Genomic DNA, 16,242 nt, shown 5'->3' on the forward strand with positions numbered 1-16,242 from the left:
GAAAGTTTTCATAGGAACGCTCTACTTTTGGATAGCGAGGAAAACCTGGGTACCCCGAAACCACATACTTAACAATAGACTCTAATATCTTTCCAACCACTGAAGTCAAACTAGTTGGCCTATAATTTCCTTTCTTCTGTTTCTCACCCTTCTTGAAGGGTGGAGTGTTATTTGCAAATCTTCCATTCCTCCGGAACCATGCCAGAATCTTGAAAGATCATTGCTAATGTCTCCATAATCTCTTCAGCCACATCTTTCAGAACCTTGGAATGTGTACCATCTTGTCCAGTTGACCTATCTATTTTCAGACCTTTCAGTTTCTAAAGCAACTTCTCCCTATTAATGAAAACTTGACTCACTTCTGCCCCCTGACACTCTCCAACCTCTGGCATACTGCTAATGTCTTCCACTGATGCAAAATACTCACTCAGCTTCAAAGATTTCAAAGGTACATTTAATGTCACAGAAACTTATACAATATACATCCTGAAATGCTTTTCCTTCTCAACCATCCATGAAAACAGAGGAGTGTCCCCAAAGAATGAATGACAGCTGAATGTTAGAACATCAAATTCCCCCCCCCAGCTCCCCTCCCTCCTGCACATAAGCTGCAGCAAGCACAATTCAAGCAGAAGTAGTTCATCATTTCCACGTCCCCCATTACTACCTCTCCAGCATCATTTCCCAGCAGTCTGATATCTGATATCTTACCTTTGTTTTACATTTTATATATCTGAAAAAACTTTAGGTATTCTCTTTAATTTTAATGGCTAGCTTACCTTCGTATTCCACCTTTTCCTTCTTTATGACTTTTTTAGTTGCCTTCTGTTGGTTTTTAAAAGCCTCCCATTCCTCTAACTTACTACTAACTTTGCTCTATTATATCCCCTCACTCTGGCTTTTATGTTGGCTTTGACTTCTCTTGTCAGCCACGGTTGTGTCACCCTGCCTTTAGAATAATTCTTCCTTTTTGCAATATATATATCCTGTGCCTTCCAAGTTGCTCCCCAAAATTCCATAAGACCATAAGATATAGGAGCAGAAATAGGTCATCCAGCCCATTGAGTCTACTCCATCATGACTGATCCCGGACCCCATACACCTGCCTTCTCACCATATCCTTTGATGCCCTGACCGATCAGGACTTGGTCTCCACCACAGACTGTGGCACAGCATTCCACAGATTCACTACTCTCTGGCTAAAAAATTCCTCCTTACCTCTCTTCTTAATGGTTGCCCCTCAATTTTGAGGCTGTACCCTCAAGTTCTGGATTCCTCCACCATAGGAGGAACATCCATCCTACCTAGTCCTTTCAACATTTGGTAGGTTTCATTGAGATCCCGCCATGTTCTTCTAAATTCCAGTGAGTACAGGCCCAAAGCTGCCAAACGCTCCTGGTATGTTAACTGCTTCATTCCCGGAATTATCCTTGCTATCCTTCTCTGGATTCTCTCCAATGACCAACACATCCTTTCTGAGATTTGGGGCCCAAAACTGTTGACAATACTCCAAGTGCATCTTATAAAGTCTTAGCATTGTCCCCTTGCTTTTATATTCTATTCCCCTTGAAATGAATGCCAACATTGCACTTGCCTTTTTTACCACAGACTCAGCCTGTAAATTAACTTTCTGGGAGTCTTGCACAAGGACTCCTAAGTCCATCTGCACCTCTGATGTTTGAACCTTCTCCCCATTCTGCATTGTTGTTCCTTTAACCAAAACTCATTATCATACATTTCCCAACACTGTATTCCATCTGCCACTTCTTTGCCCATTCTTCCAATATGTCCAAGTCCTGCTGTAATCGTATTGTTTCCTCAGCTCTACCTGCCCCTCCACCTATCTTCGCATCATCTGCAAACTTTGCCACAAAGCCATCAATCCCATTATCCAAATCACTGACAAACAATGTGTAAAGTAGTGGTCCCAATACTGACCCCTGAAGAACACCATTAGTTGCTGGCAGCCAACCAGAAAAGGCCCCTTTACTCCCACTCACTGCTTGTCAGCCATTCCTCTATCATGCCAATATCTTTCCTGTAACACCATAGAATTTTATCTTGTTAAACAGCCTCATGTGTGGCACCTTAACAAATGCCTTCTGAAAATCCAAGTAAATAGCATCCACTGCCTCTCCTTTGTCCACCTTGCTTGTTACAATAGACAGTAGGTGCAGGAGTAGGCCATTTGGCCCTTCTAGCCAGCACCACCATTCACTGTGATCATGGCTGATCATCCACAATCAGTACCCCATTCCTGCCCTCTCCCCATATCCCTTGACTCCGCTATCTATAAGAGCTCTATCTAACTCTCTCTTGAATGCATTCCAGAGACTTGGCCTCCACTGCCTTCTGGGGCAGAGCATTCCACATATCCACCACTCTCTGGGTGAAAAAGTTTTTCCGCATCTCTGTTCTAAATGGCCTACCCCTTATTCTTACTTCCTTGAAGAACTCTAATAAATTTGTTAGGCAAGATTTGCCTTTACAGAAACCATGCTGACTTTGACTTATTTTCTCATTAGTCTCCAAGTACCCTGAAACCTTATCCTTAATAATAGACACCAACGCTTTCACAGTCACTGAGGTCAGGCTAACTGCCTTCCTCCCTTCTTAAAGAGTGGAGTGACATTTACAATCTTCCAGTCCTCTGGGACCATACCAGAATTAAGTGATTTTTGAAAGGTCATGACCAATGCATCCGTTATCTTTTTAGCAACCTCTCTTAGGACTCTGGGCTTCTTTACATTAAGCTCCCTAATAAGATCTGGGTTGTTACATAACATTCAATCTCAGATAGCTTTTCCCTGAGTAGGCTCAAATGTAGGTTGCTCTAAAAAAAATCTCGTAAGCATTCACCAAATTCCCTCTCTTGCAATCTAACACCAACCTGATTTTCCCAAATTCCTTTTATATTGAAGTCCCCCATTACAATTGTAACATTAACCTTATTACATAAGTGGTGTACTTATTTTTGAGGGGAACAACAGCATGTGTACTCTGCATAGACTGCCCATTTCCCTTCCTTCTCTTGACAGTTCAGTTCCCCAGGAGGTGATCACCTCCCTGTGGCTCCTATCTACCACCTCCTCATTGTCCTGTATGAGTGGAAGGTCATCAAACTGTAGCTCCGGTTCCTTAATATGTTCTCTGAGGAGCTGCAGCTCAGTGCACCTGGTGCAGATGTGGTTATTCGGAAATGTGATTATCCGGGATGCTAAAGGTCTCCCAGAAATTCTCCCAGAATTTCCTGCATTTCAGACAGAGAACCAAACACTGTCCCTGAAGCCATCCTGACTGTAAGTGGATGACTGATTGCTTGTAAGTAGTCTCTTACCCAAGGGAGGTGTTGGTTCTTGGGTATATTCCTGTCTCAAACAGAGAACAATACTTGGCTAATTTATCTTGCAAGATAAATGGAAAAGTAACTCTTAACGTGTCATGAAGAGTTTCACCATGGTGAAATATGCCTGCCTTCGCTGAGCAGGAAGTGAACAATTAGTACATGGGTGCTGCCATGCTGGATTTATCAGATAAAACGTCAAGTCAAGTCAAGTCACTTTTTATTGTCATTTCGACCATAACTGCTGGTACAGTGCATAGTAAAAATGAGACAACGTTTTTTTCATGACCATGGTGTTACATGACATAGTACAAAAACTAGACTGAACTACGTAAAAAAAAAACACAGAAAAAAAACTACACTAGACTATAGACCTACCCAGGGCTGCATAAAGTGCACAAAACAGTGCAGGCATTACAATAAATAATAAACAGGACAGTAGGGCAAGGTGTCAGTCCAGGCTTCGGGTATTGAGGAGTCTGATAGCTTGGGGGAAGAAACTGTTACATAGTCTGGTCGTGAGAGCCCGAATGCTTCGGTGCCTTTTCCCAGATGGCAGGAGGGGGAGAGTTTGTATGAGGGGTGCGTGGGGTCCTTCATAATGCTGTTTGCTTTGCGGATGGAGCGTGTAGTGTAAATGTCCGTAATGATGGGAAGAGAGACCCCGATGATCTTCTCAGCTGACCTCACTATCCGCTGCAGGGTCTTGCGATCCAAGATGATGCAATTTCCGAACCAGGGAGTGATGCAGCTGCTCAGGATGCTCTTAACATAACCCCTGTAGAATGTGATGGGGGGTGGGAGATGGACTTTCCTCAGCCTTTGCAGAAAGTAGAGATGCTGCTGGGCTTTCTTTGCAATGGAGCTGGTGTTGAGGAACCAGTTGAAATTCTCCACTAGGTGAACACCAAGAAATTTGATGCTCTTAACGATCTCTACCGAGGAGCCGTAGATGTTCAGCGGGGGGTGGTTGCTCTGTGCCCTCCTGAAGTCAACAACCATCTCTTTTGTTTTGTTCACATTCAGAGACAGGTTGTTGGCTCTGCACCAGTCCGTTAGCCGCTGCACCTCCTCTCTGTAAGCTGACTGGTCATTCTTGCTGATGAGACCCACCACGGTCGTGTCATCAGCGAACTTGATGATATGGTTCGAGCTGTGTGTTGCAGCACAGTTGTGGGTCAGCAGAGTGAACAGCAGTGGACTGAGCACGCAGCCCTGGGGAGCCCCCGTGCTCAATATGATGGTGATGGAGATGCTGCTCCCGATCTGGACTGACTGAGGCCTCCCAGTCAGGAAGTCTAGGATCCAGTTGCAGAGGGAGGTGTTCAGGCCCAGTAGGCTCAGCTTTCCAATCAGTTTCTGAGGGATGATTAACACAATGCTGAACTGAAGTGTATGAACAGCATTCAAACGTATGTGTCTTTTTTGTCCAGGTGGGTTAGGGCCAGGTGGAGGGTGATGGCAATGGCGTCATCTGTTGAGCGGTTGGGATGGTACGCAAACTGCAGGGTGTCCAGTGAGGGGGGCAGCAGGGTCTTGATATGTCTCATGACGAGCCTCTCGAAACACTTCATGATGATGGATGTGAGTGCAACTGACACTGAAGACTTCTTCGACATGGGGACAATGGTGGCGGCCTTGATGCACGCTGGAACGGTGGCACTGATCAGGGAGATGTTGAAGATGTCAGGGTTTCATTAACATTGACTAAACAATTGAGGCAATAAAATTTTGTGTACTTTTCCATGTTTGTGTTGACTTGCCTCTGTCAATAATTATCCTTGCCGCCTTCTTCGGTAGCTTACCCATTTTGATGTGGTAGCCTCCTGTCACCCTGGTATAAAGTGTGTACTTTATCCAAGGACCAGTTTGGTCATTTTCAGCTCATCTGAGGATCCATGATAAAATAATGTTTTACAGTGACAATCAGATGTAGCAATAATATCCTCTTTAAGATCTCTGGAAGATCCCAGACTTAGTTTAAGTAGGATAAGTTGCATGTTATTTCTTTACTAATATGGCTTTCTTGTGCAATAATCAGAATATGAATGCATTGCAAATTTTAAATTCATGCATATTGGGTATCTGCAGCGCTAGGAAAATAGGCCCACGCTTTACATGCAGCTCGGTTGAGTAATTGTCTTTTCAATAAATTACAATTATTTCTTTCTTTCTCAACAGAACGATCCGAGTATATAAAGGTCACAAGAGCTTTGGCTTTACGCTGCGTGGCCATGGCCCAGTATGGCTTGAGTCTGTTCTTCCAGGTGAGTTATAAACATTTCCCAGATGCCCAGCACAGTGATGGTTTATCATTGCACACAGCTATCAATAGATTTTATTCGCAAAACTTGACAAAGAATCTGCTGGAGATTTTGCTCTAAAGGTTACCTAATCCTTATTTTCAAGGATATTAATAGAACAATTTATAGTGAGTGATGTAGGTGTTGTTGGGTTTCTTCTACTTGACAAGAAAACTTAGCCTATACTAAACTTCAGGAAAAGTGGGAGGAAGTCAGTGAAACAGGTAAAATATTACCAGTGAAAATGTTCATGTAATGGCATTGGTTAACAGTTATTGAATATCACTCTTGCTCACTATATGTCTCTTTCAGGAAGTCCAGCTGAGAAGTCTGGATTGAAGGCAGGGGATCGAATTCTGTTTCTCAACGGGTTAGACATGCGGTAGGTTCAGAACACTTATTGAATGCATTGAGCATCCTTGTGCAGGAAAACATGTTTGTGTTAGTCATGAACGGGAGGCATATTAAAAATAAAGCTGTCTTATGAAAGAAGACACAACATCGTTCATTTTGGAGGATAATCAGGGGGTCATCCATTAAGGCCATGGGTAGAACTTAGAAATAAGAAGGGGCGAGTCACTAGTGGGATTATATTATAGCCTCCTCAATAGCAGGAATTGGAGGAGCAGATGCAGGATGTAAACATAATAGGTTAGTATTAGTGGGAGATTTTAACTTCCTTAGTACTGACTGGGATAATCACAGTGTGAAAAGCTTGGAGTGGGATTTGTGAAATGTGTACAAGAAAGCTTGAATCATAGAATATAGAAATCTACAGCACATTACAGGCCCTTCAACCCACAATGATGTGCCAACCATTTAACCTACTCTAAAAACTGCCTAGAATTGCCCTACCACATAGACCTCTATTTTTCTAAGCTCCATGCACCTATCTAAAAGTCCCTTAAAAGACCCTATTGTATCCGCCTCCACCACCGCCGCCTAGTGCATTTCACTCACCCACCACTGTGTGAAAAACTTACCTCTGACATCCCCACGATATCTATTTTCAAGCATCTTAAAGCTATGCCCCCGTGTGTTAGCCATTTCAGCCTTGGGACAAAGCCTCTGGCTATCCACATGATCAATGCCTCTGTATGAGAGGGACCTACTAGAGAGTGTGCAACACTGGACCTCTTTGTAAGAAATGAGGACAAGTGGTGGAAGTGTCTGGCAGTGAGCACTTTGGGTGCAGTGATAATAATTCTATTAACTTCAATATAGTTATGGAGAAGGATACAATCTGCTCACAATGTAAGATCCTGAACTGGGGCATTGGAAGCATTAGGTGGGATCATGCAGTGGTTGAGTGAATGAGATTGTTTCCCAGGAAAGATATGTCTGCCAAATGGGAGGCCTTTAAAAGTGTGATAGAAAGAGTTTGTGGCCTGCATATTCCTTTTGGGGAAAAGGGCAAGGCTAGCAGTTTTTTGGAATCCTAGTTGGTGTAGATATTGAAGCTGTGGTTAAGAAAAAGAGGGAGGCATACAGTGCACATGAACATTTGGTAACTAGTGAATTTCTTGATGACTACAAGTGTAGGTCTGTACTTAAGAAACAAGTTAGGAAGGTAAAAAGATGACATAAGAAAGATCTGGCAGGCAATGTGAGGCAAAACTCCAAGAGATTCTATAAGTGTATAAAATGTAAGAGGATAGTTAGGGAGAGAAGTCTCTTTAACGATCAGTGTGGCTATCTGTTTGCAGAACCAAAGGAAATAGGTGGAAAGTTTAATGAAAATTTCTGTTCAATTTTTACTGTGGAGAAAATGATGGAAAGTAAGGTTGTCTGGGACCACATAACAGATTACACGGAATAGGCTTTTAAGGCCATAAAAGTGCATTAAGGTGCATACATCACTAGGACCTGACCTCATACCTTGTGATAACTCTATAAGAAATTGTGCAGACCATTGCAGAGATTTTTGCTTCATCTTTGGCCACAGGTGAGGTTCTGGAGGACTGGAGAGTGGCTGATGTGGCATAATTGTTTAAAAAATGTAGTTTAAAAACAAGCCAGGAACCAAAGGCCAGTGAGTCTGGTATCAGTGGCTGGAAAATTGCTAGAGAGAATTCAGAAGGACAGGATTAACCAACACTTGGAAGACAGGGTCTGATTCCAGACAGTCAGCATAGCTTTATGCACAGGAAGTCATGTCTGACAAATCTCTTTGAGTTCTTCAGGGAGGCAACCAAGAGAGTACAGGCAATTCCTGAGTTACGAATGAGTTCTGTTCCTGAGTCTGTCTTTAAGTTGGATTTGTACGTAAGTCGGAACAAGTACATCCGGTATTATTTAGCATCAGTTGGTCAAATGTTTTGTCTTAGTATATAGTATATTATTTTACCTTTCTATGCATATAAAACACTTAAGAAATGTATGTATTCCAATAATTAAACCACTGCATTGCTTAGTAATAATTGTAGCTTTCATTGGGGCAGGGCCTTTCATAAGCTCCATTATTCTCACTTTACCCTTTATCCTTTAAAGTTGTTCCGATCGTTGACCGACTGTAGAATAATGCTTTTCCAATGACTGATGACGTTTCACCTCTTTCCAAACACTTTATTATTTCCACTTTATTTTCAATCGAGATCACATCGCTTCCTGTTAATGGAACAGAAACACTGCGGGAGGCGGGTCCCGAGCTCTGCTGGGTCCTAAGGGCCACCGTACTGAATTCCCTAGGTCCTAAAGTCCACCACGCTGAGACAGGTTAAATGGGACAAGCGGGGACTGTCCTGGGTCTGGGTATTTGATCCTCCACAACATTCCGCGTGGGAATTTAAACTGGAGGTGGGAGTGTTTTTTTATGAGGTCGAGTTGCGAGCTCGACATCAACCCGGCACGGATGAAGAGCGCGCTCGGGAGTGGTCTGTCACTGGATCAAACTTGGGAACCTCCGCTCTCGAGCCCGGTGCTGATCTCACTGTGCCACCAGCCGAATGGAAAAGTGGGGGGGGGGGGGGGGGGGGGGTCAGGGTGAATCTTGCTAAGAAAAATTTAAGCCAAATACAAAGTTATACACTCAACACAGTGTCAACGGCAATGACTTAAAATGGCAGACAGTGTCTCAATCCGACTTAAAATAACGGACGGCATTCTCCTTCCTCAGTTCGTAAATATGAGTTGTTCGTAAGTCAGATGTTCATAACTCGGGGAATACCTGTAGGTGAGGGTAGGGCTGTGGATGATGTCTTTGTGGATTTTTGCAAGGCTTCTGACTCAATGGTACGAAGGCTGTGTAGTAGGAAGTAGATAGTAGTGAATAAGGGTTGTTTCTTGGATGGGAGACCTAGGTCTAATGATATTAGAATCAGCTATATTATCACTGACATACTATATGTCATGAAATTTGTAGATTTGTGGCAGCAGTACAGTTTAAGACATAAAATATTGCTATGGGTTACAATAAAAATGAATAAATAGTGCAATACTTCAAGTTTAAGTTTAATTATCATTCAATCATACATGAATACCCATGAATACAGCCAAATGAGACAGTGTTCCTCCAAGGGTAAAGTGCAGAACACAGTATAAGATAGCAGTAAACATACAGTCACAAAAAATATAATTATAGCCCAAGTCCTTGAGTGACCTGACTTGTAAATTGATGATGCATGGGTGTTGTCAGCAAAAATAAGCCCTCAGTTGTCCGCAGACAAATGCATGCATGGACGCAATCCAGTTTGTCTTCCACTGAGCGAATACTGGAGAGCAGCACCAATGGAAGGGGCCTATCTTCAGTCCAGCATGGATGCCATGCTAAACCTCCTTCGGTGTTTCCCCTCCTGGGCGGTTGCAACAGGTGACACTGCAGCATGAGACTGTGCAGTTCCTCCACTGTTGGTCTTACCAATAAACCAGTGAACTGGACTTGCAGTATTCTACATTACCACTGTCCCACAGGGTCTTGCGATCACAAGAAAAATACCTCAGACAATCACTCACTTTTTGGACCGTACACCGCCTTCGTGCACTGACTCCAATGATTTCTGGACCATAGAACCATAGAACATTACAGCACAGAAAAAGGCCTTTTGGCCCTTCTTGGCTGTGCCGAACCATTTTTCTGCCTAGTCCCACTGACTTGCACCTGGACCATATCCCTCCATACACCTCTCATCCATGTACCTGTCCAAGTTTTTCTTAAATGTTAAAAGTGAGCCCGCATTTACCACTTCATCTGGCAGCTCATGCCACACTCCCACCACTCTCTGTGTGAAGAAGACCCCCCCACTGTTCCCTTTAAACATTTCCCCCTTCACCCTTAACCCATGTCCTCTGGTTTTTCTCTCCCTTAGCCTCAGTGGAAAAAGCCTGCTTGCATTCACTCTATCTATACCTATCATAATTTTATACACCTCTATCAAATCACCCCTCATTCTTCTATGCTCCAGGGAATGAAGTCCTAACTTATTCAACCTTTCTCTGTAACTCAGTTTCTCAAGTTCTGGCAACATCCTTCTCTGCACTCTTTCAACCTTATTAATATCCTTCCTGTAATTCGGTGACCAAAACTGCACACAATACTCCAAATTTGGCCTCACCAATGCCTTATACAGCCTCACCATAACATTCCAACTCTTATACTCAATACTTTGATTTATAAAGGCCAATGTACCAAAATCTCTCTTTATGACCCTATCTACCTGTGATGCCACTTTTAGGGAATTTTGTAACTGTATTCCCAGATCCCTCTGTTCTACTGCACTCCTCAGTGCCCTACCATTTACCTTGTATGTTCTACCTTGGTTTGTCCTTCCAAAGTGCAATACCTCACACTTGGCTGCATTAAACTCCATCTGCCATTTTTCAGCCCATTTTTTCAGCTGATCCAAATTGCTCTGCAAGCTTTGAAAACCTTCCCCACCGTCCACTACACCTCCAATCTTTGTATCATCAGCAAATTTGCTGATCGAATTTAACACATTATCATCCGGATCATTGATATAGATGACAAATAACAATGGACCCAGCACTGATCCCTGTGGCACACCACTTGTCACAGGCCTCCACTCAGAGAAGCAATCCTCCACTACCACTCTCTGACTTCTCCCATTGAGCCAATGTCTAATCCAATTTACTACCTCACCATGTATACCTAGCGACTGAATCTTCCTAACTAACCTCCCATGCGGGACCTTGTCAAAGGCCTTACTGAAGTCCATGTAGACAACATCTGAGAGTCTCTTCTTGGCAGCTCATGGAGTAAGAAGCTTGTTGACTCTGCTCCAACCTTTTAATACCTTTCTTCCACTGATACTTTTGTTTAAATTTTGAAGATTCATTACTCTTAGTGAAGAATTTACAATTTAATTATGATGGCTGGAACTCCATCTGGAAAAGAATTAAGACGTGCCAAAATTGTTTCTGAAACTGAACAAACTGAACTTACAAGGGAGGCAGAAGAAGCCTATACTCCTGAAAGAATGTTTTCTTTGATGCAAGATACTAACACTAAAATTGGAATGGTGGACTCTAAAATTGATAAACTGACAAAAGCTTATGAAAAGCTTGAATTAACTGTCTCTGCCATCCAGGGATGTTTGAGGAATTTGGAATCTCAATATTAAACGGATACTAATAAAATCGGAAGGCAATAGGAGGCACTACATCAAGTGATTAAAGAGCAGGAATTAAAGTTCTCTACCATGGAAAAGAGAATTGCTGAAGATTCTTCAGAAATATCAAGAATTAAGAAGAAGACGATTGATCTGGAAAGCAGATGCCGAAGGATGAGTTTATGCAGACTGGGTTTGCCTGAAAATATGGAAACCGGTGTGCCATTAAAGTTTTTTACAACCATGTTACACTCACTTTTTAGTGAGATACTTGAAACCTCTCTGTTAATAGACAGGGTGCACCGAATTTCTCGTCCCAAGCTATTGGTGGAGTGAAACCCCACATGGTGATTCTGTGTTTACACTATTTTGCTACTAAAGAAGCAATTATTTGAGATGCCAGGAAGCGGGGGAAACTAACTTATAATGGTGTGGAATTTCGTATAGTTGAAGATTTTGCCCGAGGTGTATGCAGAAAGAATTAAATATTGGCTTGCGATGGCAGAATTGTATAAGAAAAGTCTTCGTCCATCGCTAAGGTATCCTGCCCGTTTGATAATTGTTCCACCTAATGCTTGTCCAAAACGTTTCGAATCTCCTGAGGAGGCGTGGGAGTTTCTCAACGAGTTTAAAGCTGTCGTCTAAGCTACTCCAACACTGCTGTCTTGCAGGCAACTCTAACTTTTAATCCTTAGCTGACAATCATTGGTACTTGATTCATTGAAAGTTTAATCTGTGCCCTAGGTCTGTATAGCCATCGGTTAGGCTCTTGTACTTTTTTCTTTAAGATTTGTATGAATTTAATATGAGTAACATTTTGCTTGAATCTATCTTTTCTGAATATATGATCAATTTTTACTAGATGAATTTAAGATGGCTGCTGTTAATTATGTGCTAATGTCTATTAGTCATAATATTGATTATAATCTTTAGCTGAGAGTCGTTTTCAGCTGAATCGTTGAAAGTTCAATTTACGTTTTTTTCTTGGTTCAGACATTGTTTGGCGGTTTTATTTTTTTTCTCTTGCTCCTTTTTCCAGAATCTGTAAGAGTTTAATATTAGTTGTATCATATTATTTTGTTAGATATTTCTTTTTTGATTATATGTTTAATTTTTTTTAAATGAACTTAAGATGGCCACTGTTAACTATGTTTTAACCTCTGTTAGACATAATACTATAATATTTGGAATTTTTTGATTTTTTTCTTTGTATCTATTGTTGTGTCTTTAGTCAGTGGTGTCAGTATATAACTTTTTTTTAAAAAATGGAGTCTGCCGTTTAGAGACAGGGGTTTAGGGTGTTTAGATTAACATACCATCTGCCTATTGGATGGTTTGTTTTCTGGCTTTGGGGGGAGAGGGGTGGGTCTATTAGTTTAGGTTTCTTCAGCTGGGTAGTTCTGAGAGCGTTTCCTGTCAATCATGCTGTTTTTCTTCTTTCTGATCAAATCGATAATTTGTTCTTCCCTGCATATTTGGTTTATTTCGGCGCACTAATTTATTTTATAAATCCCTAAATTAAAGTTTCAGTATGGATGTTAACAAAATTAATATAATTTCCTGGAATCTGAACGCCTTGAATCAACCTATTAAGCGTAGAAAGATTTTTAAGAAATTGAAAACATTTCAAGCCGATATTATTTTTGCGCAGGAGACCCGTATCCAGGGAAGATGAAAATCATTTTTTTAAATTTTGGAAGGGTTCTCAGTATCACTCTTTACCAATATCAAAAAATAGAGGAGTGTCTATTTTTATTAATTTTAAAGTCTCTTTTGTACATTTTAGTACTGTTACTGATTCAGTTGGAAAATACTTAATTGTTACTGGTTTGTTATGTTGTCAACAGGTGGCACTGGTTTTTGTGTACGCACCTAACGTAGATAGCTCTGTATTTTTAAAGTTATTCTCTGCATTGCTGAATTTAAATGAATATAAGTTGATTATGGGCAGTGATTTTAATTGTTGTCTTAATCCCTTGATGGACAGGTCATCAACCAATCCGTGCCTTCCTAATAAGGCTGCGTCATGTATTAATTCCTTTTTACTAGAATACAGCTTATGAGATATTTGGAGATTTTTACATCCTGAAGATAAAGATTTTTCTTTTCTTTCACATGTACATCGTAAATATTCAAGAATTAATTATTTTTTGTTAGATACGTGATTGGTATCTTTTGTTGCTGATTGTGCGGATGGCGTTATTGTGCTGTCGGATCATGTGTCCATGAGACTCACACTGAAGCTTTCTGATAACGCATGGAATGCATTTCAGTGGAGATTCAATCCTACATTGCTTCATGATTCTACATTTCTAAGTTCTTTAAAAGAGCAAATTTCTTTATTTTTTTGAATTAAATACAATGGAGGGTATGTCAAATTTGATTATTTGGGATAGGATGAAATCTTTTCTTAGGGGACAGATAATCTCAAATTCAGCAGCTTTAAGAAGGAAAACTAAAGTGGAGCTTTTAGTGATTACTAACAGGATTAAAGAAATAAATAAAATTTATTCAGTGTCACCTACTGAAGATTTAGATAAGGAAAGGGTGAAACTTCAAACACAGCATGACCTGCTATTGACTTATCCCATTGAGCAGCAACTTCTGAAATTGAAAAGTCAATTTTATATACATGGAGACAAATCAGGTAAATTGTCAGCTGCTCAACTCAAAGCAACTATGGCCAGAAGGCAGATTTTGAAAATACGAAGATCTAATAGAATTGAAACATCGGTTTGTCAGGAAATTAATAAGGTTTTTTTGGATTTTTACTCTAATCTCTATAAATCTGATTTCCTAGGCAACACTATTTCTATGAATGAATTTCTACAAAGATCGAATATTCCCCAAATTTCTACCCAAGATATGAACACTCAAGATGCACCCATTAATCGAGAGGAGATAACAAGAGTTATATCTTCTTTTCAATCAGGCAAAGCTCCAGGACCAGATGGATTTTATGGTAGAATTTTTAAAAATGTCTACAGATATTCCTACACCTCATCTATGCCAAATTTTCACTGAATCTGTATCCTCTGGGACCCTCCCAAAAACTTTTTATGAGGCATCAATTTCATTAATTAGCAAGAAAGGAAAATATTTATTTGAATGTGCCTCTTACAAACCAATCTCTTTATTAAACATGGATTCTAAAATTCTTTCTAAGATTTTGGCTAACAGGCTTGAGAATATTTTACCTAAGGTTATTTCTAAGGATCAAACTGGATTTATTAAGAATATTTATATTTTAATATTCAGAGATTATGGAATATCATTCATTCCTCTCTAGCTAAAGAATTTGAATGTGATGTTTCTCTTGATGCAGAGAAAGCCTTTGATAGGGTAGAATGGTCCTATTTATTTCAGATTTTAGAAAGATTTAATTTTGGTCCTGGTTTTATTTTCTGGATTAAGCTGATGTATCAAGCCTCAATGGGGGCAGTTATAATTACCAATTAGAAATCTTCTTATTTTAGGTTATACAGAACTACCCAGCAGGGTTGCCCTCTTAGTCCATTGTTATTCAACCTGGCTCTAGAACCTCTTGCTATTGCTCTTTGGGACTTCAATAATGTTCTTGGTATTAAGAGAGAAGATAAAGAACACAAGGTTTTGTTGTATGCCGGTGACTTGTTAGTTTATATTTCAGATCCTAAGAAATCTATTCCTGCTATGTTATCTATGTTTTCTGAACTTAGTAGTTTCTCTGGATATAAATTGAATTTGCACAAAAGTGAGTTATTTCCTGTTAACAATGATTTTGATTAATATGACCAAATTCCTTTTAGTATTGCTAAAAATAACTTCACTTTTCTTGGTATTAAAATTACAAAAAATTTTAATGACCTGTATAAATATAACTTTCTTCTATTAATTGAGTACACGCAACAAGTAATTTCTAAATGGTCTCCTATGACATTATCATTAATTGGCCATATTAATGCTATTAAAATGATAGTGTTACTGAAGTTTTTATATGTATTTCAAGCAATCCCCTCCTTTGTTCCTAAACTGTTTTTTGATAGATTAGACTCTAAAATTTTATCTTTTATTTGGAATAATAAAAAATCCTAGATTGAGTAAACCTTTATTGCAGAAATTAAAAAAGAATTTGGCGGTATGACCTTGCCAAACCTTAGAATGTACTACTGGGCAATTAATATTCGTTATATTTCTTTCTGGATTTATTTTTCAGATATACATGACTGTCCCTTATGGGTAGATCTGGAGAAAAACTCAGTGAAGGGGTATTCTTTGGCCTCTTTACTGGGAGCTTCTCTTCCTTTTTTGCTTTCTAAGATTGGTGGTTGAGACCTTAATCCTATTGTTAAACATACATTAAGAATTTGGTTTCAGTTTCATTGATATTATTAATTTTGTTCTGTCTAGTAAAATTCATCTTAACTATTTTTTTAAACCTTCAATTTTTGATCAGACCTTTTCAATTTGGAAATCCAAAGAAATAGTAACTTTTTTAGATTTGTTCATGGACAACTGTTTAATGCCTTTTACTTAGTTAGTGGATGAATATGATCTATTTAATGTACACTTTTTTAGATATTTACAAATTAGGAATTTTCTACGTAGTTTGCTTCCAGATTTTCCCATGCCTTATTCACCTAATATTATTGACACTCTTTTTCAGGTCAAATCATTTCAAAAAGGACTGATAACTATAATTTATAAATGGCTATTGAATTTCCGTATGTTAGCTAATGATAAAATTAAAGCTGCATGGGAATTGGAGTTTCAGAAGTCTCTTTCAAATAATCAATAGGATAAAAATTTTTATTTGGTAAATACTTCTTCTATTTGCACCCGTCATTCCTTGATACAGTTCAAGGTAGTGAATTGGGCGCATATGTCAAAAGATAAATTAGCCCGTATTTTTTCCAATATTAATCCTATTTGTGATCGATGTAATATTGAGGTGGCTACTTTAACACATATGTTCTGGTCTTATATCAAGTTAGATATTTTTTGGGAAGAAGTCTTTAAAACTTTATCCAAACTCTTGAATTTGGATCTACAA

General features: G+C 39.7%; 1 protein-coding gene across 3 annotated transcripts in view; it reads left to right on the forward strand.

The window, feature by feature from the left end:
* grid2ipb (glutamate receptor, ionotropic, delta 2 (Grid2) interacting protein, b) overlaps positions 1-16,242 on the forward strand; it is a 241,121-nt gene that overhangs the window by 84,299 nt on the left and 140,580 nt on the right. For all 3 annotated transcript variants that reach the window (XM_073061062.1, XM_073061063.1, XM_073061064.1), the window contains 2 exons: positions 5,525-5,610; positions 5,959-6,028. In XM_073061062.1, coding sequence (XP_072917163.1) covers positions 5,525-5,610; positions 5,959-6,028 — 156 coding nt within the window. The remainder of the gene's footprint in view (positions 1-5,524; positions 5,611-5,958; positions 6,029-16,242) is intronic.

The sequence above is a fragment of the Hemitrygon akajei genome, chromosome 11 (genome assembly GCF_048418815.1).
Source record: "Hemitrygon akajei chromosome 11, sHemAka1.3, whole genome shotgun sequence".
In the NCBI taxonomy this organism is placed as follows: Eukaryota; Metazoa; Chordata; class Chondrichthyes; order Myliobatiformes; family Dasyatidae; genus Hemitrygon; species Hemitrygon akajei.